This window comes from Paramormyrops kingsleyae, chromosome 9 (genome assembly GCF_048594095.1).
Source record: "Paramormyrops kingsleyae isolate MSU_618 chromosome 9, PKINGS_0.4, whole genome shotgun sequence".
Lineage (NCBI taxonomy): Eukaryota > Metazoa > Chordata > Actinopteri > Osteoglossiformes > Mormyridae > Paramormyrops > Paramormyrops kingsleyae.
Window position 1 is genome coordinate 14,694,655 of NC_132805.1, and position 23,392 is coordinate 14,718,046.

General features: G+C 45.3%; 2 protein-coding genes and 2 long non-coding RNA genes across 4 annotated transcripts in view; all 4 read left to right on the forward strand.

Moving 5' to 3' along the window:
- Positions 1–23,392, forward strand: part of LOC140592621 (uncharacterized) — a 64,632-nt gene that overhangs the window by 14,752 nt on the left and 26,488 nt on the right. The gene's annotated exons all lie outside the window — the stretch shown is intronic.
- LOC140592617 (kelch-like protein 10) lies at positions 554–5,466 on the forward strand. The gene is made up of 5 exons (XM_072716395.1): positions 554–1,436; positions 1,955–2,444; positions 2,737–3,348; positions 4,048–4,197; positions 5,117–5,466. Exons 1-5 carry the CDS (start codon positions 1,258–1,260, stop codon positions 5,420–5,422), a joined length of 1,737 nt encoding a protein of 578 aa, XP_072572496.1. The 5' UTR covers positions 554–1,257; the 3' UTR covers positions 5,423–5,466.
- LOC140592618 (uncharacterized) lies at positions 8,391–16,011 on the forward strand. Its single transcript, XR_011992982.1, has 2 exons — positions 8,391–8,699; positions 14,467–16,011. It is a non-coding gene; the product is annotated as an uncharacterized lncRNA (long non-coding RNA).
- Positions 16,479–21,988, forward strand: LOC140592619 (kelch-like protein 10). Its single transcript, XM_072716396.1, has 5 exons — positions 16,479–16,805; positions 17,857–18,346; positions 18,639–19,250; positions 19,949–20,098; positions 21,639–21,988. Exons 1-5 carry the CDS (start codon positions 16,627–16,629, stop codon positions 21,942–21,944), a joined length of 1,737 nt encoding a protein of 578 aa, XP_072572497.1. The 5' UTR covers positions 16,479–16,626; the 3' UTR covers positions 21,945–21,988.

Consider the following 23,392-nt stretch of genomic DNA (forward strand, 5'->3'; position numbering starts at 1 on the left):
AAAAAATGCCGCTTGCAAAATATCTCAAGGCAATGCACATTGTCTGTGTGGCTGCGAGAGCCCGACTTCGCTTATTTGGACTTCTACTATTCGGAGCCAATAAACGTTTAAGATATGATATTCCATCTCGGCCGAAGCAGTATCGTTCGAAAAGAATATCATCCGGCAACATTAATAAAGGATCTTGCCGATCGCGCAGAAAACCCTTTCAATTTGAAATTCCCTTCTTATTATTAGTGTACCGATTGCAATTGGTCGCACATCCATGAATGGCGAGGCCATGACTGAACGGATTTCCATGCACGGACACTGATTACGTGTGTGAGCTAATCATTGTTTACACAGAACAAACCTGCTCCGAGCAGGTTTGAGGATTTGGATGTGTTGCTATGACAACACATCCAGCAAGAGTTTCCAAAAACCGACAGATTCAGGATCATGCCAAATCGTAAACAATTATGATCAGGCTAAATTTACGAGTAATCCACGTACGAAAAATACCCCCCCCCCCCCACCACAACAAACACACACACGCACACACACACGTAGATTTCTCCCTCCTACTTATGCTGCCATAGCCATATCTGCCGGAGCATTGCACTTCATATTGCACTCATCTAACTTTTAGCACTGCCTATAGTCTCCCTTACTTTGACTAATTGCATTTTTTTTCCACCACCTTCTCCTGGGTGGTGCTACCTGGAGCCTTCAATCTATCAAGATGTCCAGCACACCCTGCAACATGTGACGTCGCCACTGCCAATGACGACCGTGCATCCAGCTCGCCGTTCTGCCAGTGTCATCTTCCTTGTACGACCCGCTCCCTGCCTTCTGGCTGCCTGGCGATTGGAGGAAGTGTTGGCACCGGCTTGTCATCTCCCCCCTACTCTGCGTTTGTGTTTCAGACTACACTGTATTTGACTCTCCCTGCCGGCCCCTGGAGGATGGGCTCCCCCTTTGAGTCTGGTCCCTCCCAAGGTTTCTTCCTTCTAGGGAGTTTTTCCTTGCCACTGTCGCCTATGGCTTACTCACTGGGGGCTTTGGGTGGGGATGCTGTAAAGCGCTTTGGGACAATGTAATGTTGTGATAATGCGCTATACAAAAATAAATTTGTTGTTGTTGTTGTATTTGAAAGTAAACAAAACTAAATACTGAACATTTTGACGTAAAAACGGAGTCGTTGCGTATTTAGAACGTATAGTCATCATACGTATATAAGTCAGTTGCTGGTCATTTCGAGGGAAATAAGCAAGAGAAATGGAAGAGACATTGGCTTTTGGGAAAATGATGAGACACAACATGGAGAGAAAGAAGTCTTTCCAAAAATTCAACGAGCTGCGGCTGGCCGGAAAGCTCTGTGACGTGGTCCTTGTCGCGGACAACGTAAAATTCGAAGCCCACAGAGTAGTTCTGTGTGGCTGCAGCACCTATTTCGAGTAAGTAGCTGTGACCCATATATGCTGATGATGTCAAAACAACAAGGTGTCAGATTTTTCTCTCTTTTTCCGGTGACTTCTACCTGGCAATGAGCTTCTGTGATAACAGAAAGTTTTTAAATGCATTATTGTGTTATGTTAGTGTAGGTCAGGGCTAATAAGAAATATTTCTGAGCCACCTTACATTCTGACATATAGTAATAATAGTAACAATAACTGTATGATATACATAGGGGACCATGTCAATTAGAGGCAAAAAAAAATATTCCAGTGGACCTGCCCTCCAGTCCAAGTGAAAAATATTTAGGGGGAGCCACTGCTGGAAAAATACGATTAAAGGCCTTCCTGACCAGATGCCTAGTTTTTAAGTACCTATGTGATCATCTGTGGCAGGGGGTTTTTAGCTCTCGCCAATATTCATTTTGGGGTCCCTGGTTCAAAAGTTAGAAAACCCCTTATTTAACTTTGCCTGCAAAACCCATATTTGTTAAATGAGTCACATCTGGATTGTTTTTCAGGGCTTTGTTCACCAGTGACTGGAATGATTCAGGAAATCGGGAATACCAATTCCCAGGCATTTTCCCAGAAACACTGAGGCAGATCATCGAGTACGCCTACACGCACTCTGTGCTTGTCACGGCTGACAATGTGGAGGACCTCCTGTTAGCCGCTGACCAGCTAAACATCCTGGGCATTGTACAGCGATGCTGCGATTTTCTGCATGACCAGCTCTGCCCCCAGAACTGCATTGGCATTTTTCAAATCGCAGACATCTACTGCCTCAATGAGCTGCGCCAGTCTGCCTTCCATTCAATCCTGAGGAACTTCAAGGAGGTTGCCACCACCTCAGTGGAGTTCCCGGAGCTCACCTTGCAACAGCTGTGTGACATCATTGAGAAGGATGAGCTGAATGTCACACAGGAGGATGTGGTGTTTGACGCCATCCTCCGATGGATCAAGCACGAGCCTGTCAGCAGAGAGGCCCATATTTCAGTCCTGTTACCAAAGGTGACTGTAATTATCCAACATTCTTGCGGACGTGGACATAACAATAGAATACTCTTTCAGTGAAGTCCTTATTGTAGTAGCTAGAGACTGAACCTCCATTTCCATGTCCCATAAGTCTACAACCTGGGCTTCTAAGTCATAAAACCAACAGTAGAGTCTAACAAACAAATAAATGGAAAACAACACACTCAAATGTCTTACATTAAACAAGTGTTAGCTGTCACATCTCCAGAGATGCACAGAAAGCACTAAGGAACTCATGGGAATTCCCTCCTTCTTGTTTCCTGTGTAGGTCCGGATGGCTCGCATGGATCCGGAATATTTCATGAAGATCGTGAAAAACAACGATTTAGTGAAGACCAATGCGGCATGCAGGCCCATTGTCAATGATGTCTTGAAGGTCATGTATGATCTCGACGTTGAAAGTCCAAGCTCTGACTTTGAAAACCCTCTGATCCGCCCACGCCTGCCATCTGACATCTTGCTGGCTGTTGGGGGCTGGAATATGCGTACAAACAACTGGATCGACGCGTACGACACACAGGCCGACCGTTGGGTGGATGTTACGCAAGAGGAGCAGAGCTACCTAGCCGGCCATGGCACCGTGTATGTCGATGGATTTGTGTACTGTATTGGGGGGTTTGATGGCCAAAACTTCACCAATACCGTGCGCAGATTCAACCCCATGACACGGACATGGCAGGAGATGGCCCCAATGCACTGGCACCGCTGTAATGTTAGCGTAGCCGTGCTTGATGGCTTTATCTACGCCATGGGTGGCCATATTGGTTTCAGGCCCCTCAACAAAGTTGAGCGGTATGACCCAGAAACCAACGAATGGACCCTGATCGAGCCCATGAATGAGTGGCGGAACAATGCCAGTGCCACCACCCTGAATGGCAAGGTAGTTTAATGGGAGGCCGTCTGACTGTGTTTACCCTCATTTTCCCCTTGAAATTGAGTATTTTGCACAGTCACGAGCTCTCTTTCTCTTCAGATTGCTGATTTTAATCCATAATTATTAAGTTAAACTTAAGTGTTTGGATAAATGCATTATTGGTCTGCATTAGTGGCACATTGGGTAGTGCTGTGTGTGTCATTGTCCAAGACCTGTGAAATAGAGAGAGGGCAATTTCAGGTCCAGAAAGTAAAAATCCAGACCATGATTTACTTTCAACCAACCAGTTGAGTATAAAGAGTCACAGTCACAGAGTACTCAACTGGTTGGTTGAAACAAAATCTCGGTCTGGAGTTTTACTTTCTGGACCCGAAATTGCCACCTCTGGTGAAATAGATGAAATGGTGTTCCCACGCCAGGTTTCCATTATTCCGTTCCTAAGGGGCCAGAATCAAAAACAGTTTGCAGGTTTCCCTTTTCAAACACCTATACTACACCTGAAAATTAGCTGATTATGGTGTGTTTGAGAAGGGAAATCTGCAAACTGCGTTGGACTCTGGCCACCAGGACCTGAACTGGGGAACCCTGTCATACACTATCCATATCACATGTTTTTATTTTTGAGTCACAGCGAACTTTATTTGTAACCTCCAACCCCAATTATATACAGCATAACGGTCTTCACAGTTAAACTGGTTTTCATAGATATACATCTGTGGGGGTCACAACGGAACGGAGACCCTTTTCTCAGCAGAGTGCTATGATCCACTCACTGAGGAATGGACCATGATCGCTCCAATGAGCACTCCCCGTCATAGCCTTGGAGTCACTGCATATCATGGGAAGATCTATGCGGTGAGTGATTCCTTTCTGTGTCAAATCTCACATTTTACCTGTGAGACTTTGTCTTTTTTTGTCTTTGCTGCTGTGTCTTTGATTGTGATGCATTTAGACCAAACAAAACAGTTCAATTCCAGAAATAGCTGCTTCAAAGGCTTATCTTAATACACATAAAAACGTATATGCTACCCTGCATTCATTTCTGGGTTATAAATGAATCTACTGGGGGAGATGGGCACTACTAGAGATGGGCGATCCACGTTTTTTCAGTTCCGATCCGATTTGGATACACAACTGCCGATACCGATACAGATTCCGATACAAGAGCTCTTTTTACTTTGTTATACTTTACATATTATTTTTTTTTAAGCTAGTAAATACAGATGGAAAAAATGTATGACAAAAAATATTTAACTAGGCTACTTCAAACATACATAACTTACTGTTCCACCTCATTTGTTTTAAGCGTTGAGGCATATTGAGGCATTTGCAGTTCAATATGAATATCTTCAAAGCAAAAACACACAAGTGGCGAATGCTTAAAATTTTAACAGTTTTTCTCCCATTGGCACCAGCGCAGTTACACTTTTGATTGTTTTTTCAGTGTCTGATTAGCTACAAGTGTTCTTTTTAAGTAATAACAACAACAAAAAGCTAAATATATTAGCATAAGGAGTCTTTTTTGATGGCTCTCAGTTTTCACCGAATTGTACAAGTTTTCTGTTGCCCAAATCCATGTTTTCATTGCAGATGGGTTGACATGTATGTTGAACACATATGAGATATAAGCTTGTGTCATTTATAGATAATGGGAGGTTCTAAGGAGCCCGGTTTCTTAGGACAAAAATTCCTTAAGAATTTATGACTTTGGGAAAGTTGATGTTTGCCCATCCCTTTGGTGTCTGAGTGTTCACTTACCTATGGATTCTCCCAGGTGGGCGGTATCAACAGGCCTGATCACCTGCAGACCATGGAGGCCTATGACCCTACAACAAACCGCTGGCATGCTGTGGCCCCCATGTCCACACCGCGCAGTGATTTTGGCATCGCAGTGGTGGATAACCTCCTGTTTGTGATGGGTGGCAGCGACGAGTTTAGGATCACGAACAAGGTGGAGTGTTTTGATCCGGAGACAGGCAGCTGGTACCGCGCGCAGGACATGAGCAGACCCAAAAAACACTTCAGCTGCTGTGTAGTGCCTGCGCACCCCAACATCATAAAGTACGCTGCACCTCGTTAATCCCTGATGGCCACCCAGGAGGAAATAAACCCATTTGCCCCCAACAGTCTGTATGTAACCTCATTGACACCCCCACCCCGAATTCTTTCCCTATAACGGTTAAATCAATGACATACGCACATACTGGTGCATGCAGGCATTTTAAAGAACACAAACAATTAAAACGGTGTGATGCTACAATCTGGGAAGGCGGGATCCTGCACCCGATCAGCGAAAATCAAATTTACGGTTAGATTATTTTATATTTTAGGCTCTAACCAGTTTGATTGTGAAGCTTTTCTGCAGTGGTATATTTACAAAGAACAGCATATTCTCTCATACCGCAGTCAAGCAGTTTCTGCACAGAGGGAATAACCTCAAACCATCGATGTAACCCAGTCAAGTGTTCGATCAGTGGCCTGGTAACCTCGCGCTTAATCAGCCTCTTATGGGATTGTTCTGGAAGCATGCCTAGAAAAGTAAACATGTTGTAAGGTATACCTCTCAAGTCTTCGCAAGATGCTAAGAGGCACCGTTACCAGCAAACCCAGCCCAGAATTCAATAGATTGTAATGTAACAGCAATTTCCTTTTTTTAACCGGTCCAGTCGTCGTTCCCAGATTCCCCACAAAAACCCACACAGAACATACTTGACTTTCCTTTATTCTTTACAAAATATACTGTTCATAAAAAATACCAGGTTTAGGTGAATGCAGGCAGGAATACGGGTATGCTATCTAACCCACGGAACACCAAGCCAGCAACTAGCGCCACCCACCATCACGCAGTATTGCACATCCCCAAAAGGTCTAAAGTACGGATAGGTTAGACTTTAACACACCTGATTATTATGCATAAATAATCACCACCCCGATTCAGTAACACAAGGCACAGCAAATCGTCACTATACTAGGCTTAAATGCTCAATACATAAAACATTGCCAATAAGCCACCCACTTTCCACGCTAAGCCATTGTAAATATACCTCCCTAATTTCCCCACTCTCACCTTTTACTCCTCCAAATATCGCCTACTGTAGACTTAGCCACTCCAAAATGGTCTGCAACAGCTCTGTGTGATTTTCTTTTTCGTATCTCTGTACCGATATCGAGCTTCTGGAGGAACTTCTTCTTCTTCTTCTTTGGAGTTTAACGGCGGCTTGCATCCGTCAGTGTTGCACTACCGCCACCTTCTGGATGATTCTCCTTCGTAGTTTCTCCCCTCCATTTCCAGATCATTTCCTCCACACCTTATATTCTACCCAGCAAACCAGTAGTAGCTAGGAAATTCCGAAGGCTTTTCTTGCCTTGCCCATTCATCCCACTTTTCATTACATCTTTTATCCCTGCTCCACCCAATCCTCCTTTTCTTAATTCTCCCATCATTTTCCTCCTTTGTGCTTCATATCTTCTGCAATTTATAAGCACATGTTGTATGGTTTCTGGTGTCTTACACACCTCACAAAAACCAGTAGGATGCTTCCCTATAATATGTAATGAACTATTCAGGTTACTGTGTCCAATTCTTAATCTTGTCATTACCATTTCCTCTCTTCTAGGCCCTCCCCAGTTCCTTGTCGTTCCAACTTTATTTTGAAGGCCATATAGATGTCTCCCTTTAGATTCCCTATCCCACTGCTGTTGCCATTCTCTCACAGCTTCTTTCCAAACTATACTTTTCCCTTCAGCTTTTGACATTTTTACATATACTTCAATATCATCTTTTTTAGTGGCTTGCTTGGCTAGCTTATCCACCCTCTCGTTACCCAAAATACCTATATGAGCTGGGACCCAAATAAGTTGAATCTGTTTACCTTTTCCTTTTATACTCATATATGTCAGCAATATTGCATACACCAGATCCTGACGGCTATTGGACACCCCTGAACTGAGACTGTACAGTGCAGACAACGAATCACTTCCAATCAAGATTTTACTTACTTTTTCTTCCTTTCCAACCCATTCTAATGCCATCATGATGGCATATAGTTCAACTGTATACACACTCAGTTCATTCGATGTTCGTTTGCTTTCTTCACCTTCTGGAGGAACATGACACTACGCCATGGATATTGCAAATTTGCACAGTGTTACGCGCCGCCGTAAGTTAAGCTCCGCCCACAGCCTCGTCCTCCAGCTTGCCCTCCTTTCGACGTTCGCTCCGCCTCCACCTGCAGATACCGCCCACAACCTCGTCCTCTAGCTCGCTCTCCATTGCAGGTGCATAGGGATTAGGGATTGACCCCCATTTTGTTTTGCGAGCTTGTACGTAAGGTGTAGAATTTGTCGCTGTGTTTTTGTTTTCTCTACACTTCGGTAAATTAGCTTTGAGTTGCGTTCGGAAGATGGGTTTTGTTTATTGTTTTCTCTACAGTCACTCCTGAGTCCTTTTGCACCGGGTGTATTTTTTCTGTGTCCATGGCTTGTCAATAAAACCAGAAAAATATATATAAAAAATACTCCTTTGTCCACGTGTATTCCCTTGTCCATCGCACCCTGTCCTTCCCTTACTCCACGTCACCTTTCACACTGTTACACCCCAACCCTAGACTGGTGCTCGTAACAACAGCTGCTGGTTGTGTAAAATTAATTTGCCCACGAGCGTGCCTAGAGCTGCCCGGTACAGGGAGGTGCCCGTATATTGGAGGTCCGGATAAGGGAGGTTTGACTGTATTAGTGTGGTTTTTAAATTCTTTATAGAACTGTAGTTTTATTGCGTATACATTACCTGCAGTGGCATAAAACGCATCTTTAATAGCCTGCACTCACAGGTGTTCGGGAAAAACAATTGCGAATTGCCCGGCAAACTGTACTCTTTGATATATTATCCGCAACGCCTGCAGTATTATAGTATACCAAAAAAAATGCCGCCTGTAAAATATCTCAAGGCGATGCACATTGTCTGTGTGGCTGCGAGAGCCCGACTTCGCCTAGTTGGACTTCTATTATTCGGAGCTAATAAACGTTTAAGATATGATATTCCATCTGAGGGAATAATTAATAAAATAAAGGGAATGATTCTATAAGGCTGTAACTAGTCAAAACAAGAACTGACTGGCGCGCCGGCAAGCCAAGGCTACCTAATTGGAACAGATAGGGGGGGGCGACAGAGAACATCAGCGGCCCCTACTTATCTTTTAGCCTTCCAGAAGGCCAAGAACAGTACGAGCCGGCTGGAACCACACATGTGGTTGTCACGTACACGGAAGGTACCGAGAAAGGGGGGGGAGATGCCCAAAGGGCTTTAAAAGGGATACAGCTGATACATATGGCAGAGCCTCCTCCTGTACATGCTGAATGTATGTCAGACGGCCGCTCCCGGATTGCAATCTGTCAGACAATAAACCGGTGATTTGCAACTTCTCCCCGTGTCAGCTGTGAATCTCTTCTCATCCACGGACCCGGTGGAGATGCAGTGCTCCAACAATTTGGGGGCTCGTCCGGGATCCCCAGGAGATTCGCAAGATTCGGCTAAGGGTTGACGCGGCCTACTTGGACACAGATAACTGCGAGGCGCCGACTAGAAGAGGTGAGCAGAGCCTGTTATATCAAAATCTGCACATTGGATATGTCAAATTCAGCAGTTTGAAGTGTCCAGGGGCCCGTCGGTAAATAAAGACGGAGGAGAGGTTGCACGCACTGTGTTTATACAGTATATTGTGTTGTCTATGTGTTGTGTATGCATTGTGTCTAGGTATCGTGCGCAGAGAAATAGAACCTTAAGGAGCGGAGGGTACGGGAACCCCCGCAGGGAAATAGAATTATAAGGAGCGGAGGGTACGGGAACCCCCGCAGGGAAATAGAATTATAAGGAGCGGAGGGTACAGGAACCCCCGCAGGGAAATAGAATTATAAGGAGCGGAGGGTACGGGAACCCCCGCAGGGAAATAGAATTTTACGAGCGGTAGAAAAGCTGGGTGGGAGACCCAGGGAATTCAGGACCCCGAACTCTAGATTGGGAGGAGGGAATAAGGTCCCCCTCTCTAACTAAGGAAAAAAAAAAAAAAAAGAAGGGGTGAATCAAAGCACCAGCTTGGGTGCAGTTGTACTGGTTTGTGTGTGAGCAGTGTTGTGGGTTCTTCCTGTCCTGGGTGCGTGTCGCTTGCTCTCTGTTGGTTGAACTTGCCCGTGGCTCTGCTGTTACTGCTTGCGGTCTTACAGTTTGTCAGAACCGAAGGGGAGTTCTCAAAGAACACCCCCTTCCAAGTTGGCATTGCTGGGGATCGGGGGGGTTTCGGCTGGGGGCGGGCCTGTTTGACTGGGATTGAGCTTGTGTGACGTGCCCTGTTCAGGAGGGACACAACAGTAAGCTGCTCTGAATATAGTCTTATTATTTTAGAAGTTGTTGATTTATGTATTGGTGGTGTTTGTTGGTAGGACATTCAACTAAGATAAGGAGGTGTACTGAGTGTGGGTGGCTGAACCCACATCCGGAGGCAGAAGGGCTGCTAGACGAGGAATTAAAACAGTCAGGACTGATTAAAAATGGACCGCGAGTTTGATTGGAAGCTAGATGACGGGGGATGGGAGCCCCCGGAAAATGCAGTGTGGAAGCCACTAGTAAAGCAGATCCAGGTGGTGAAGGAAGCCATAGAAGGGGCAAGTGGTGAAGGAGATAAAGAGAAGGAGGTAGCTGACGCCTGGGAGCGTATGTGAGCAGTGGTCCGGGGTGCCGGACAACAGATAGGAGACAGGCGCTCATTGGGAGAGCTATTGTGGAAAACGGAGAGAGAGCATGCTAGGCAGAGGGACGAAGCAGCACGTAAGAGAGAGAGCGCTAATTTGATGCAGAAGTGGGGAAAATAATTACGTACGCAGTTTTGGGCTAAATCGGGGGAAGCCCACGTATATGTTCAACAGATAAGTTGCAAGTAAAGATGTATAAAGCAGAAATAAGTACAAAGTAGAAGAGATCAAGTTAGCAGGGGTCAGGATAGAGCATTTTTGCATTTCCATAAAACGTCATTGACAGTAGTGGAAGTGCGGGTTGGTAAAGTTTAGAACTTTGATAAATCTTAAAATAATGTATTTGAATAAAATATTGTGATTAATAGATTTTATGGATTATAGAGACTAAGTTTAGAGATAAAGGGTATTAAACCACATCTTTGTGAGAAAAATAACAGTTTATAGACAAGAGGTTTTAGTATATGTGTGCCCGTAGATAATTGGGTGCAGTGTTAGGGATTTTAGTTAGGAGAGGAAATAAGTAGAAAATAAATAATAATAATAATAATAATAAAAAAATAAAATAATAAATAATTTAGAGCCACACATCAAGGTGAAGTAGCTACAGTCAGGGAGAGAATTCGAAAAAAAAAAAGAAGAAGAATAGAGCATGGGTTGACTGTGAGGAACTCTGTTCATTTTAGACAGGAAAACAGTTCAAGTGACAGTAGAGTGCAGAAAAGCATTAAAATGCAGGCCCCGGTAAAGGCAGCAGAAACACCAGTACAGCAGTTGGGGAGAGAGCACCCCCTGCTTAAAGCGAGGATAGAAAAGATGTCTAAAAAGTGGGGGAATAGAACAAAGGCCCTGGTAACTAAGTGGCCTAAAGGGGGCACATGGGATGTGGCAGTGTGTGAGGAGATGGAGACTCTGATAAAGTATCATAAGGCTAATAAGAACACAGAAAGGCGTAAAAAGAAAAGGAGTGAGGAACTGGAGGTACTGAGGTTATTTAAAGCAAAGGGAGAGGCCTGGAGAAGGGAGCAGAAAGCCATGAGAAAGGCAATAAATGAGAAGAAGGGGGGTGAGAAAGAAGAGATGAGACAGGAAGAAATATGGCCACTGTCATATCAAAGTCAGTGTCCGTTAGTGGAAGCCCCCCCTCCTTCATACAAGGGTCAGTTTCCAGTAATAGAGGGGAAGGTAGAATTCAGAGGTGAGGTGACACAGAAGGATGAAGGAAGTAGGGAGCAGAACGGAACGGCAAGTTGTTTAGATGGATACAGGGAAGTCAGTGCATTGCTGCGGCAGGCAGTGCAGGAAGGACTGCGAGGGAGTGAGAGAAGAACAGAAGGCCAGGCATGTGGGCCTGAGAAACAAGGGAGTGAGATAAAGGTGGGGTACGGAGCAAGTGGTAGTAATGCAGAAGGGCTGGTGCATCTGCTGGACACCCCTAACCCTCCATCTAAAGCATGGAGTCAGTTTCAGGAGAAGGAGACAGAAACAGAGAGTGAGGAAGGAGTAGAGGAGGATAATGCAGATCATAGAATAGTGAGAAGCAGGAGGGCTGTGAAGCCCCCACCAGGGACACTCCGATGCTTCCGCTGAGGGTGAACGGAGCACAGACACAATATGTGCCGTGGGCAGGACAGGATCTGGAGGGCCTGATTCTCAGACTCCCAGTTCTGGCAGAAGGGGCCGGAAAATGGATAAAAGCATTTGAGGAGGAAACTATGGGTCGGCTCCTGGCGATAGGGGACATAAAGGTGGTTCTGGCTTGCGTTTTTGGGGTAGACGGAATGGAGAGACTGCTGCGAAGCAGTGGCCTGGCAGCGGCGACAGGGACTCCTGTGAATGAGTCATGTCACTTTGACGGTTACCGTGCTAACTGCTGGCATCAGCTGCGACTAATGTTTCCTCCACGGCTGAGTGTGGTTGAAATGAAGGTGGAGCCCATCAAGGAGGGGGAGAGCCCAGCTGCCTATCTGCAAGCTCAAGAAAAGCGGTGGCGCACTGAGACGGAGCAGGACCTGCAGAATCCGGCATTCAGAGAGAGGAGGACTTTGCTAAAGAGCGTGAGAGGGAACTGACAAAGAAATGGAATCAGATGCAGCTGGAGGAGCTGACCGCTAAAAAGAAAAAGTCCAGGCACCAGTGGTCTCTCCGGACCCAAGCCCCGGGGGCAGCCTGTGGACAGCCGACAGTCTCCTGTCGCTGGGGCCCCCCATGATACTAATTGGCCTCAGGTCCCTAATTGGAACAGAGTGAGTAGATACAATGGATGGGGGTTTCCTCAAAGGGCACCCATTTACCCACAAATTTGATGATCCCAGACTCTGGAGAGACTGGGGAACAGGGTGGTTCAGCTGGTGTGCTGGAGCTGTGATCAGCCAGGACACACCTGTATGTTCCAAAATCTTGTTTAGTGGAAGTTCAGATAGGTTACAAACATGTAAATATGCCCATACTAATATTAGAGCATATCCCAGTGAATTTGTTTGCTTTGTGTCAGCTGCAGATAGACATAAAATGTACAGAGGGGGGCGTAGAGGTGCTCAGTGGACAGTACAGCCTTCTGCGACAAAATTTAGGGGACAGCATAGTTCATACGGGATTGAAGATGTTACTGATAAAGTTGGGGAAATTCTAGAACAGTGGGGCCCATTTATACAGGAACAATATAGCAATAGGCTGAATTGGACATAGAACAAACATACTTGTTTGTTGCGATGGAGAGATTTCAGTGTGAGGGAATGCAGGCTGCTACTGAAGGTGAGTTGGTGAGAGTCAGTGGAGTGAGCAGAGTATGTAGGAGACTTAAGAGGTTTGTGGCTGTGGAGCATGATAGGAGTGCAGTGTGAAGGGAAATAAAGTTTAGAGGAATGTTGGCAGGAGACAAAATGTGGAGGTTATCAATCAGTGGGAGATCCCAGTCCTCACACCCTGCTAACAGATGTGCCACCCAGTGCAGAGTGGCTCACAGTTGTGGATTTGTAGATGGCATTTTTCAGTGTGTCCCTAACACAACAGTCACAGTTTTTGTTTGCGATCATCTATAGGGGTCAGCAGTTCATCCACGTGAGGATACTGCAAGGATGTGAACACATGCTTAGGGCAGATTTGGATGGATTGAATCACATTGCTACAGTATGTGGGTGATCTGCTCTGTGTTATATGCACAGGCACTGAAGCCGCCGTTGCTGAAGGTCTTAGCGAAAGGGGGGCTTGAGGTGCACAAAGCTAAGCTGCAATACTGATAAGAACAGGCTGCATGCTTGGGGTGTGAGTTCAGCCACGGGAGGGGCCTTATGAGGCCTCTGTGTGGAAACAAAGGGGATGCTAAGGACTCTGATGGTCTGTTTTACGACCGTGATGGATTTTTGGTTGTGCCTTTGTCGTGTGGTTGACACCTTAATAATGCATGCGCATGGTCTTGACCATTGCGCAAGGGGGGAGTGCTATGGAAAAAAAAAAAAAAAAAAAAAAACAAGGTTTATGAGTTGAAGTTGTACATGGGGTGTCTAACTCAAATATGCAAAGTTATTTTCAAGCAGGAAGAGGGGAAAGCAAGACGGCAAGAGAAGAACAGACACAGGAGGTTTGCAGGCAGGGTATGCAGTGGTGGCCAGACAAGGCCAGGATTATGTAACCTTGAAGGCAGACAGACTGGGGGGAGCCCAGTCAGCCCAGAGAGCCGAGGTGATAGCGGTTATCGAGGCCCTGAAATTAGCAGAAGGGAAAGAAGTTACCATAGACTTAGACTCAGCATATGCTGTAGGCGCAGTGCATGTGGAACTCAGCCAATGGCTGAGGGCAGGATTCTTGACCGCGGGAAACAAGCCAATAAAACACGAAGCAGAAATGAGGGAATTTGCAAAGGCCTTGATGCTTCCAAAAAAAGTGGCAGTGGTCAAGTGCAAGGGACATGAAGGGTCAGGAACAATGGTAGCGAAAGGAAATCAGGCTGCAGATGAGGAAGCAAAGAGGGTTGCAGGATACGTGGTGTCCAAACAGATGATCACGGTAGAGGAGGAAGTTCACTCGAATTACCGACTGACCCTAGAGAAAGCGTTGGGATTGAGACATGCGTTCGGAACTGTGTATCATCCGCAGTCCCAGGGAAAAGTGGAGCGAATGAACCAAACAATAAAACAAAAATTGGCAGAAATCTGCGCGCAGACCAAAATGAATTGGGTTGACGCTTTACCACTGGCAATGATGTCAGTGAGGTGTTCCATAAACAGGGGGACCGGGTTCACCCCCTTTGAGCTCCAGACAGGCAGGCAGTTCCCAGGACCCCAGAAAGGGTTAACCTGGACCCCCGACGAGGAGGGGGAGCAAAATCCAAGGGCATATTATGATTGTTTGCAAGGTCTCGTTGCAGATTTCTCTAAACAGATCCAGGAGGCGAGACCAGAGAACCAGCCAGCCAAACCACACACGGCGGAGTGGGTCCTCCTGAAAGTCATCAAACGGACGTGGTCAGAGCCCAGGTGGACGGGCCCCTTCCAGGTTACGGAGAGGACGTCACATGCGGTTCGTCTGAAAGGCAAACGCGACACGTGGTTTCACTGGAGCCAGTGCGCGGCTGCAGAGGACCCAGGGAGAACCACAGCAGAGATCCAGGAGGCCCTGAGGGAAGGAATCCAGAACGTCAGTTCGGCTGAACTAGACGCAACTCAGGTCTCAACAGAAGGGGCAGAATAATCCTCTGACCTGAGCAACCAGAGCAGGGTAGTCCACCCCTGCTCCAACGACCAGAAAGAACAAAAGCACCTCATCCACCGCCAGACAACACTAGGACCAGGATGGAGATCAAGATAAAAAGGGGAATGTTGGGGGAAACAAGTGTGTTATGTGTGATGCTTAAAATGCTTAAAATGTTAATGATTAGTGGTTTGTGAGCCATGCCAGCCATGGACCCCGAAGGGGGGCCGCGCCTGTGGCGGGCTGGGAGTGGAATTTCCCTGAAGCTCAGGGTTTTTGCCCTCCTTCCTAGGCTGGATGGACAGATTGTGTGTGGAACTCTTTGGAGTCCTAAAGGGGGGAGTGTGCGCTATGTTTGGGGAAGTATGCTGTACTTACATTCCCAACAACACAGCACCAGACGGCTCAGTGACCAGGGCACTCGAGGGTCTCCGGACCCTCTCCAAAACAATGCATACACACTCCGGGATCAATAACATCTGGGATGCTTGGCTGACCTCAGCGTTCGGACAGTGGAAAGGCTTAATGGGCTCGCTTTTATTATCCATTGCTACTTTTGCTGCAATTTTAGTTACTTGCGGGTGTTGTTGTATTCCCTGCCTGCGCGCACTATCAGTTCGTCTCATCACTACCGTGATAGAGAAGCAGGATGGCACCTATGCGCAGATGATGCCTCTCCTGCCTGTCGGGCCGGAGAGGGGCAAAGGTAATTTGGACAGCTTTGAACTACAACTCCCCCGCCAATAGGGTGATCTCCTTGTGGAGACCAAAAGGGGGAATGCAAAATTTCATAAATAAGGGAAAATATTACTAATCAGCATAATCAGGGTGATCTCCTTGCGGAGATCAAAAGGGGGAATTGAGGGAATAATTAATAAAATAAAGGGAATGATTCTATAAGGCTGTAACTAGTCAAAACAAGAACTGACTGGCGCGCCGGCAAGCCAAGGCTACCTAATTGGAACAGATAGGGGGGGCGACAGAGAACATCAGCGGCCCCTACTTATCTTTTAGCCTTCCAGAAGGCCAAGAACAGTACGAGCCGGCTGGAACCACACATGTGGTTGTCACGTACACGGAAGGTACCGAGAAAGGGGGGGGAGATGCCCAAAGGGCTTTAAAAGGGATACAGCTGATACATATGGCAGAGCCTCCTCCTGTACATGCTGAATGTATGTCAGACGGCCGCTCCCGGATTGCAATCTGTCAGACAATAAACCGGTGATTTGCAACTTCTCCCCGTGTCAGCTGTGAATCTCTTCTCATCCACGGACCCGGTGGAGACGCCGTGCTCCAACACATCTCGGCCGAAGCAGTATCTTTCGAAAAGAATATCATCCGGCAACATTAATAAAGGATCTTGCCGATCGCGCAGAAAACCCTCTCAATTTGAAATTCCCTTCTTATTATTAGTGCACCGATTGCAATTGGTCGCACATCCATGAATGGCGAGGCCATGACTGAACGGATTTCTATGCACGGACACTGATTACGTGTGTGAGCTAATCATTGTTTACACAGAACAAACCTGCTCCGAGCAGGTTTGAGGATTTGGATGTGTTGCTATGACAACACATCCAGCAAGAGTTTCCAAAAACCGACAGATTCAGGATCATGCCAAATCGTCAACAATTACATCAGGCTAAATTTACGAGTAATCCACGTACGAAAAATACCCCCCCCCACCACAACAAACACACACACGCACACACACACGTAGATTTGAAAGTAAACAAAACTAAATACTGAACATTTTGACGTAAAAACGGAGTCGTTGCGTATTTAGAACGTATAGTCATCATACGTATATAAGTCAGTTGCTGGTCATTTCGAGGGAAATAAGCAAGAGAAATGGAAGAGACATTGGCTTTTGGGAAAATGATGAGACACAACATGGAGAGAAAGAAGTCTTTCCAAAAATTCAACGAGCTGCGGCTGGCCGGAAAGCTCTGTGACGTGGTCCTTGTCGCGGACAACGTAAAATTCGAAGCCCACAGAGTAGTTCTGTGTGGCTGCAGCACCTATTTCGAGTAAGTATAGCTGTGACCCATATATGCTGATGATGTCAAAACAACAAGGTGTCAGATTTTTCTCTCTTTTTCCGGTGACTTCTACCTGGCAATGAGCTTCTGTTATAACAGAAAGTTTTTAAATGCATTATTGTGTTATGTTAGTGTAGGTCAGGGCTAATAAGAAATATTTCTGAGCCACCTTACATTCTGACATATAGTAATAATAGTAACAATAACTGTATGATATACATAGGGGACCATGTCAATTAGAGGGTAAAAAAATATTCCAGTGGACCTGCCCTCCAGTCCAAGTGAAAAATATTTAGGGGGAACCACTGCTGGAAAAATACGATTAAAGCCCTTCCTGACCAGATGCCTAGTTTTTAAGTACCTATGTGATCATCTGTGGCAGGGGGTTTTTAGCTCTCGCCAATATTCATTTTGGGGTCCCTGGTTCAAAAGTTAGAAAAGCCCTTATTTAACTTTGTCTGCAAAACCCATATTTGTTAACACTAGAAAGACTGACTGGGTCAATTGACCCAAATCAAACAAAATCACTGCTATTTCTCATTGAAGTTCTTGCTACAAAAATCTGAAAAAAGTTAGCTTCAGTTAGCTTTCGTTTGACAGCTCATGCACATTTTGGCCAAGCATTTGCCGCAAACAGGACGCTTGCACGTGTCACAGGTAGTGACAGTTTTGTTGCGTTTACAAGCGACCGTGACTTGATAGCTGACTCTTCTCTCAAGTTGCCCTGTCGGTGATGGTGTTATGACTATTATGTTATTGTTATTATGACTTGGTTATCTAATTCATTTGCATGACATTACGTCAATTGACCCAGTCAGTCTTTCTAGGTATATACTGCTGTAAAATACTAATTTCACCAGCAACTTCATTTGTGTTACCATGTTCTGTTCAAGAATGATAAAAAAATAAAAGTCAGATTTTTTCAGATTTTTGTAGCAAGAACTTCAATGAGAAATAGCAGTGATTTTGCTTGATTTGGGTCAATTGACCCAGTCAGTCTTTCTAGTGTTAAATGAGTCACATCTGGATTGTTTTTCAGGGCTCTGTTCACCAGTGACTGGAATGATTCAGGAAATCGGGAATACCAATTCCCAGGCATTTTCCCAGAAACACTGAGGCAGATCATCGAGTACGCCTATACGTACTCTGTGCTTGTCACGGCTGACAATGTGGAGAACCTCCTGTTAGCCGCTGACCAGCTTAACATCCTGGGCATTGTACAGCGATGCTGCGATTTTCTGCATGACCAGCTCTGCCCCCAGAACTGCATTGGCATTTTTCAAATCGCAGACATCTACTGCCTCAATGAGCTGCGCCAGTCTGCCTTCCATTCAATCCTGAGGAACTTCAAGGAGGTTGCCACCACTTCAGTGGAGTTCCCGGAGCTCACCTTGCAACAGCTGTGTGACATCATTGAGAAGGATGAGCTGAATGTCACACAGGAGGATGTGGTGTTTGACGCCATCCTCCGATGGATCAAGCACGAGCCTGTCAGCCGAGAGGCCCATATTTCAGTCCTGTTACCAAAGGTGACTATAATTATCCAACATTCTTGCTGACGTGGACATAACAATAGAATACTCTTTCAGTGAAGTCCTTATTATTGTAGCTAGAGACTGAACCTCCATTTCCATGTCCCATAAGTCTACAACCTCAGCTTCTAAGTCATAAAACCAGCAGTAGAGTCTAACAAACAAATAAATGGAAAACAACACACTCAAATGTCTTACATTAAACAAGTGTTAGCTGTCACATCTCCAGAGATGCAGAGAAAGCACTAAGGAACTCATGGGAATTCCCTCATTCTTGTTTCCTGTGTAGGTCCGGATGGCTCGCATGGATCCGGAATATTTCATGAAGATCGTCAAAAACAATGATCTAGTGAAGACCAATGCGGCGTGCAGGCCCATTGTCAATGACGTCTTGAAGGTCATGTATGACCTCGACGTTGAAAGTCCAAGCTCTGACTTTGATAACCCTCTGATCCGCTCACGCCTGCCATCTGACATCTTGCTGGCTGTTGGGGGCTGGAATTTCCGTACAAAGAACTGGATCGACGCGTACGACACACAGGCCGACCGCTGGGTGGATATTACGCAAGAGGAGCAGAGCTACCTAGCCGGACATGGCACCGTGTACTGCGATGGATTTGTGTACTGTATTGGGGGGGTTGATGGCCAAAACTTCACCAATACCGTGCGCAGATTCAACCCCATGACACGGACATGGCAGGAGATGGCTCCAATGCACTGGCACCGCTGTAATGTTAGCGTAGCCGTGCTTGATGGTTTTATCTACGCCATGGGTGGCCATATTGGTTTCAGGCCCCTCAACAAAGTTGAGCGGTATAATCCAAAAACCAACGAATGGACCCTGATCGATCCCATGAATGAGTGGCGGAACAAGGCCAGTGCCACCACCCTGAATGGCAAGGTAGGTTAATGGGAGGCCGTCTGACTGTGTTTACCCTCATTTTCCCCTTGAAATTGAGTATTTTGCACAGTCACGAGCTCTCTTTCTCTTCAGATTGCTGATTTTAATCCATAATTATTAAGTTAAATTTAAGTGTTTGGATAAATGGATTATTGGTCAGCATTAGTGGCACATTGGGTAGTGCTGTGGTGTCATAGACCAAGACCTGTGAAATAGAGAGAGGGCAATTTCAGGTCCAGAAAGTAAAAATCCAGACCATGATTTACTTTCAACCAACCAGTTGACTATAAAGAGTCACAGTCACAGAGTACTCAACTGGTTGGTTGAAACAAAATCTCGGTCTGGAGTTTTACTTTCTGGACCTGAAATTGCCACCTCTGGTGAAATAGATGAAATGGTGTTCCCACGCCAGGTTTCCATTATTCCGTTCCTAAGGGGCCAGAATCAAAAACAGTTTGCAGATTTCCCTTTTCAAACACCCATACTACACCTGAAAATTAGCTGATTATGGTGTGTTTGAGAAGGGAAATCTGCAAACTGCGTTGGACTCTGGCCACCAGGACCTGAACTGGGGAACCCTGTCATACACTATCCATATCACATGTTTTTATTTTTGAGTCACAGCGAACTTTATTTGTAACCTCCAACCCCAATTATATACAGCATAACGGTCTTCACAGTTAAACTGGTTTTCATAGATATACATCTGTGGGGGTCACAATGGAACGGAGACCCTTTTCTCAGCAGAGTGCTATGATCCACTCACTGAGGAATGGACCATGATCGCTCCAATGAGCACTCCCCGTCATAGCCTTGGAGTCACTGCATATCATGGGAAGATCTATGCGGTGAGTGATTCCTTTCTGTGTCAAATCTCACATTTTACCTGTGAGACTTTGTCTTTTTTTGTCTTTGCTGCTGTGTCTTTGATTGTGATGCATTTAGACCAAACAAAACAGTTCAATTCCAGAAATAGCTGCTTCAAAGGCTTATCTTAATACACATAAAAACGTATATGCTACCCTGCATTCATTTCTGGGTTATAAATGAATCTACTGGGGGAGATGGGCACTACTAGAGATGGGCGATCCACGTTTTTTCAGTTCCGATCCGATTTGGATACACAACTGCCGATACCGATACAGATTCCGATACAAGAGCTCTTTTTACTTTGTTATACTTTACATATTATTTTTTTTTAAGCTAGTAAATACAGATGGAAAAAATGTATGACAAAAAATATTTAATTAGGCTACTACAAACATACATAACGTACTGTTCCACCGTGATTGCAAAACGCTGATTTGTTTTAAGCGTTTTTGATGCATTTGCAGTTCAATATGAATATCTTCAAAGCAAATATACACAAGTGGCGAATGCTTAAAATTTTAACAGTTTTTCTCCCATTGGCATCAGCGCAGTTACACTTTTGTTGCGATGGCAGCCCCTCTTGTATCACAAGTAACGAGTTCGCAAAACAGTCCAATTAAGTTAGCGACTCCCAAATCATCCATTGCTTTGTTTTGTCTCGCAGTTGCGTGCGCTTTGTTAAATGGGATTTTCCATTAAACGCTATTCCCACCTCAAAACCTTATTTTACATAGATTGCAAAACGCTGTGCTTCCGGTTTCTGTTAAAAGCCTAAAATACTCCCAGATCGTCACGTCTTATCTTACGCTCCTCGTACTGCGAAGGGTATGCGCATGACCTCACAGCAGGCGGAAGTCACTGTACTCACACCCACTGAGTAGCAAAAAAGACTTAGGGGCAGTGATAGCGTTCGATTTGAATTCCGCAAAAACACACATGTAAAATGGGAAAGAGCTGTCGTGCGATTGATTGCCAAAAACTAAATAAGTAAGTATAGGACGTGGATCGGTCACGCATGGCCGATTCCCGATCCGTCAAATAGGTCTGGATCGGCGCCGATACCGATCCGAATATCGGTATCGGTGCATCTCTAGTCTCTACTGCTAGCTGGGGTTGTAAAGTTTAGATTTTTTTTATTAATTATTTTCTCTAGTTCTAGACATAATTGGTCAGATTGTTTTTTCAGTGTCTGATTAGCTACAAGTGTTCTTTTTAAGTAATAACAACAATAAAAAAAGAAAAATATATTAGCATAAGGAGTCTTTTTTGATGGCTCTCAGTTTTCACCGAATTGTACAAGTTTTCTGTTGCCCAAATCCATGTTTTCATTGCAGATGGGTTGACATGTATGTTGAACACATATGAGATATAAGCTTGTGTCATTTATAGATAATGGGAGGTTCTAAGGAGCCCGATTTCTTAGGACAAAAATTCCTTAAGAATTCATGACTTTGGGAAAGTTGATGTTTGCCCATCCCTTTGGTGTCTGAGTGTTCACTTACCTATGGAATCTCCCAGGTGGGCGGTATCAACAGGCTTGAGCACCTGCAGACCATGGAGGTCTATGACGCTACAACAAACCGCTGGCATGCTGTGGCCCCCATGTCCACACCACGCAGTGATTTTGGCATCGCAGTGGTGGATAACCTCCTGTTTGTGATGGGCGGCAGCGACGGGTTTAGGATCACGAACAAGGTGGAGTGTTTTGATCCGAAGACAGGCAGCTGGTACCGCGCGCAGGACATGAGCAGACCCAAAAAACACTTCAGCTGCTGTGTAGTGCCTGCGCACCCCAACGTCATAAAGTACGCTGCACCTCGTTAATCCCTGATGGCCACCCAGGAGGAAATAAACCCATTTGCCCCCAACAGTCTGTATGTAACCTCATTGACACCCCCACCCCGAATTCTTTCCCTATAACGGTTAAATCAATGACATACGCACATACTGGTGCATGCAGGCATTTTAAAGAACACAAACAATTAAAACGGTGTGATGCTACAATCTGGGAAGGCGGGATCCTGCACCCGATCAGCGAAAATCAAATTTACGGTTAGATTATTTTATATTTTAGGCTCTAACCAGTTTGATTGTGAAGCTTTTCTGCAGTGGTATATTTACAAAGAACAGCATATTCTCTCATACCGCAGTCAAGCAGTTTCTGCACAGAGGGAATAACCTCAAACCATCGATGTAACCCAGTCAAGTGTTCGATCAGTGGCCTGGTAACCTCGCGCTTAATCAGCCTCTTATGGGATTGTTCTGGAAGCATGCCTAGAAAAGTAAACATGTTGTAAGGTATACCTCTCAAGTCTTCGCAAGATGCTAAGAGGCACCGTTACCAGCAAACCCAGCCCAGAATTCAATAGATTGTAATGTAACAGCAATTTCCTTTTTTTAACCGGTCCAGTCGTCGTTCCCAGATTCCCCACAAAAACCCACACAGAACATACTTGACTTTCCTTTATTCTTTACAAAATATACTGTTCATAAAAAATACCAGGTTTAGGTGAATGCAGGCAGGAATACGGGTATGCTATCTAACCCACGGAACACCAAGCCAGCAACTAGCGCCACCCACCATCACGCAGTATTGCACATCCCCAAAAGGTCTAAAGTACGGATAGGTTAGACTTTAACACACCTGATTATTATGCATAAATAATCACCACCCCGATTCAGTAACACAAGGCACAGCAAATCGTCACTATACTAGGCTTAAATGCTCAATACATAAAACATTGCCAATAAGCCACCCACTTTCCACGCTAAGCCATTGTAAATATACCTCCCTAATTTCCCCACTCTCACCTTTTACTCCTCCAAATATCGCCTACTGTAGACTTAGCCACTCCAAAATGGTCTGCAACAGCTCTGTGTGATTTTCTTTTTCGTATCTCTGTACCGATATCGAGCTTCTGGAGGAACTTCTTCTTCTTCTTCTTTGGAGTTTAACGGCGGCTTGCATCCGTCAGTGTTGCACTACCGCCACCTTCTGGATGATTCTCCTTCGTAGTTTCTCCCCTCCATTTCCAGATCATTTCCTCCACACCTTATATTCTACCCAGCAAACCAGTAGTAGCTAGGAAATTCCGAAGGCTTTTCTTGCCTTGCCCATTCATCCCACTTTTCATTACATCTTTTATCCCTGCTCCACCCAATCCTCCTTTTCTTAATTCTCCCATCATTTTCCTCCTTTGTGCTTCATATCTTCTGCAATTTATAAGCACATGTTGTATGGTTTCTGGTGTCTTACACACCTCACAAAAACC

Coding starts and splice junctions, on each gene's coding strand:
- LOC140592619 (XM_072716396.1), top strand. CDS start 16,627: ATGGAAGAGACATTGGCTTTTGGGAAAATGATGAGACACAACATGGAG. Junction 16,806..17,856: donor GGCTGCAGCACCTATTTCGA/GTAAGTATAGCT, acceptor ATTGTTTTTCAG/GGCTCTGTTCACCAGTGACT. Junction 20,099..21,638: donor ATCATGGGAAGATCTATGCG/GTGAGTGATTCC, acceptor GGAATCTCCCAG/GTGGGCGGTATCAACAGGCT.
- LOC140592617 (XM_072716395.1), top strand. CDS start 1,258: ATGGAAGAGACATTGGCTTTTGGGAAAATGATGAGACACAACATGGAG. Junction 1,437..1,954: donor GGCTGCAGCACCTATTTCGA/GTAAGTAGCTGT, acceptor ATTGTTTTTCAG/GGCTTTGTTCACCAGTGACT. Junction 2,445..2,736: donor TTTCAGTCCTGTTACCAAAG/GTGACTGTAATT, acceptor TTTCCTGTGTAG/GTCCGGATGGCTCGCATGGA.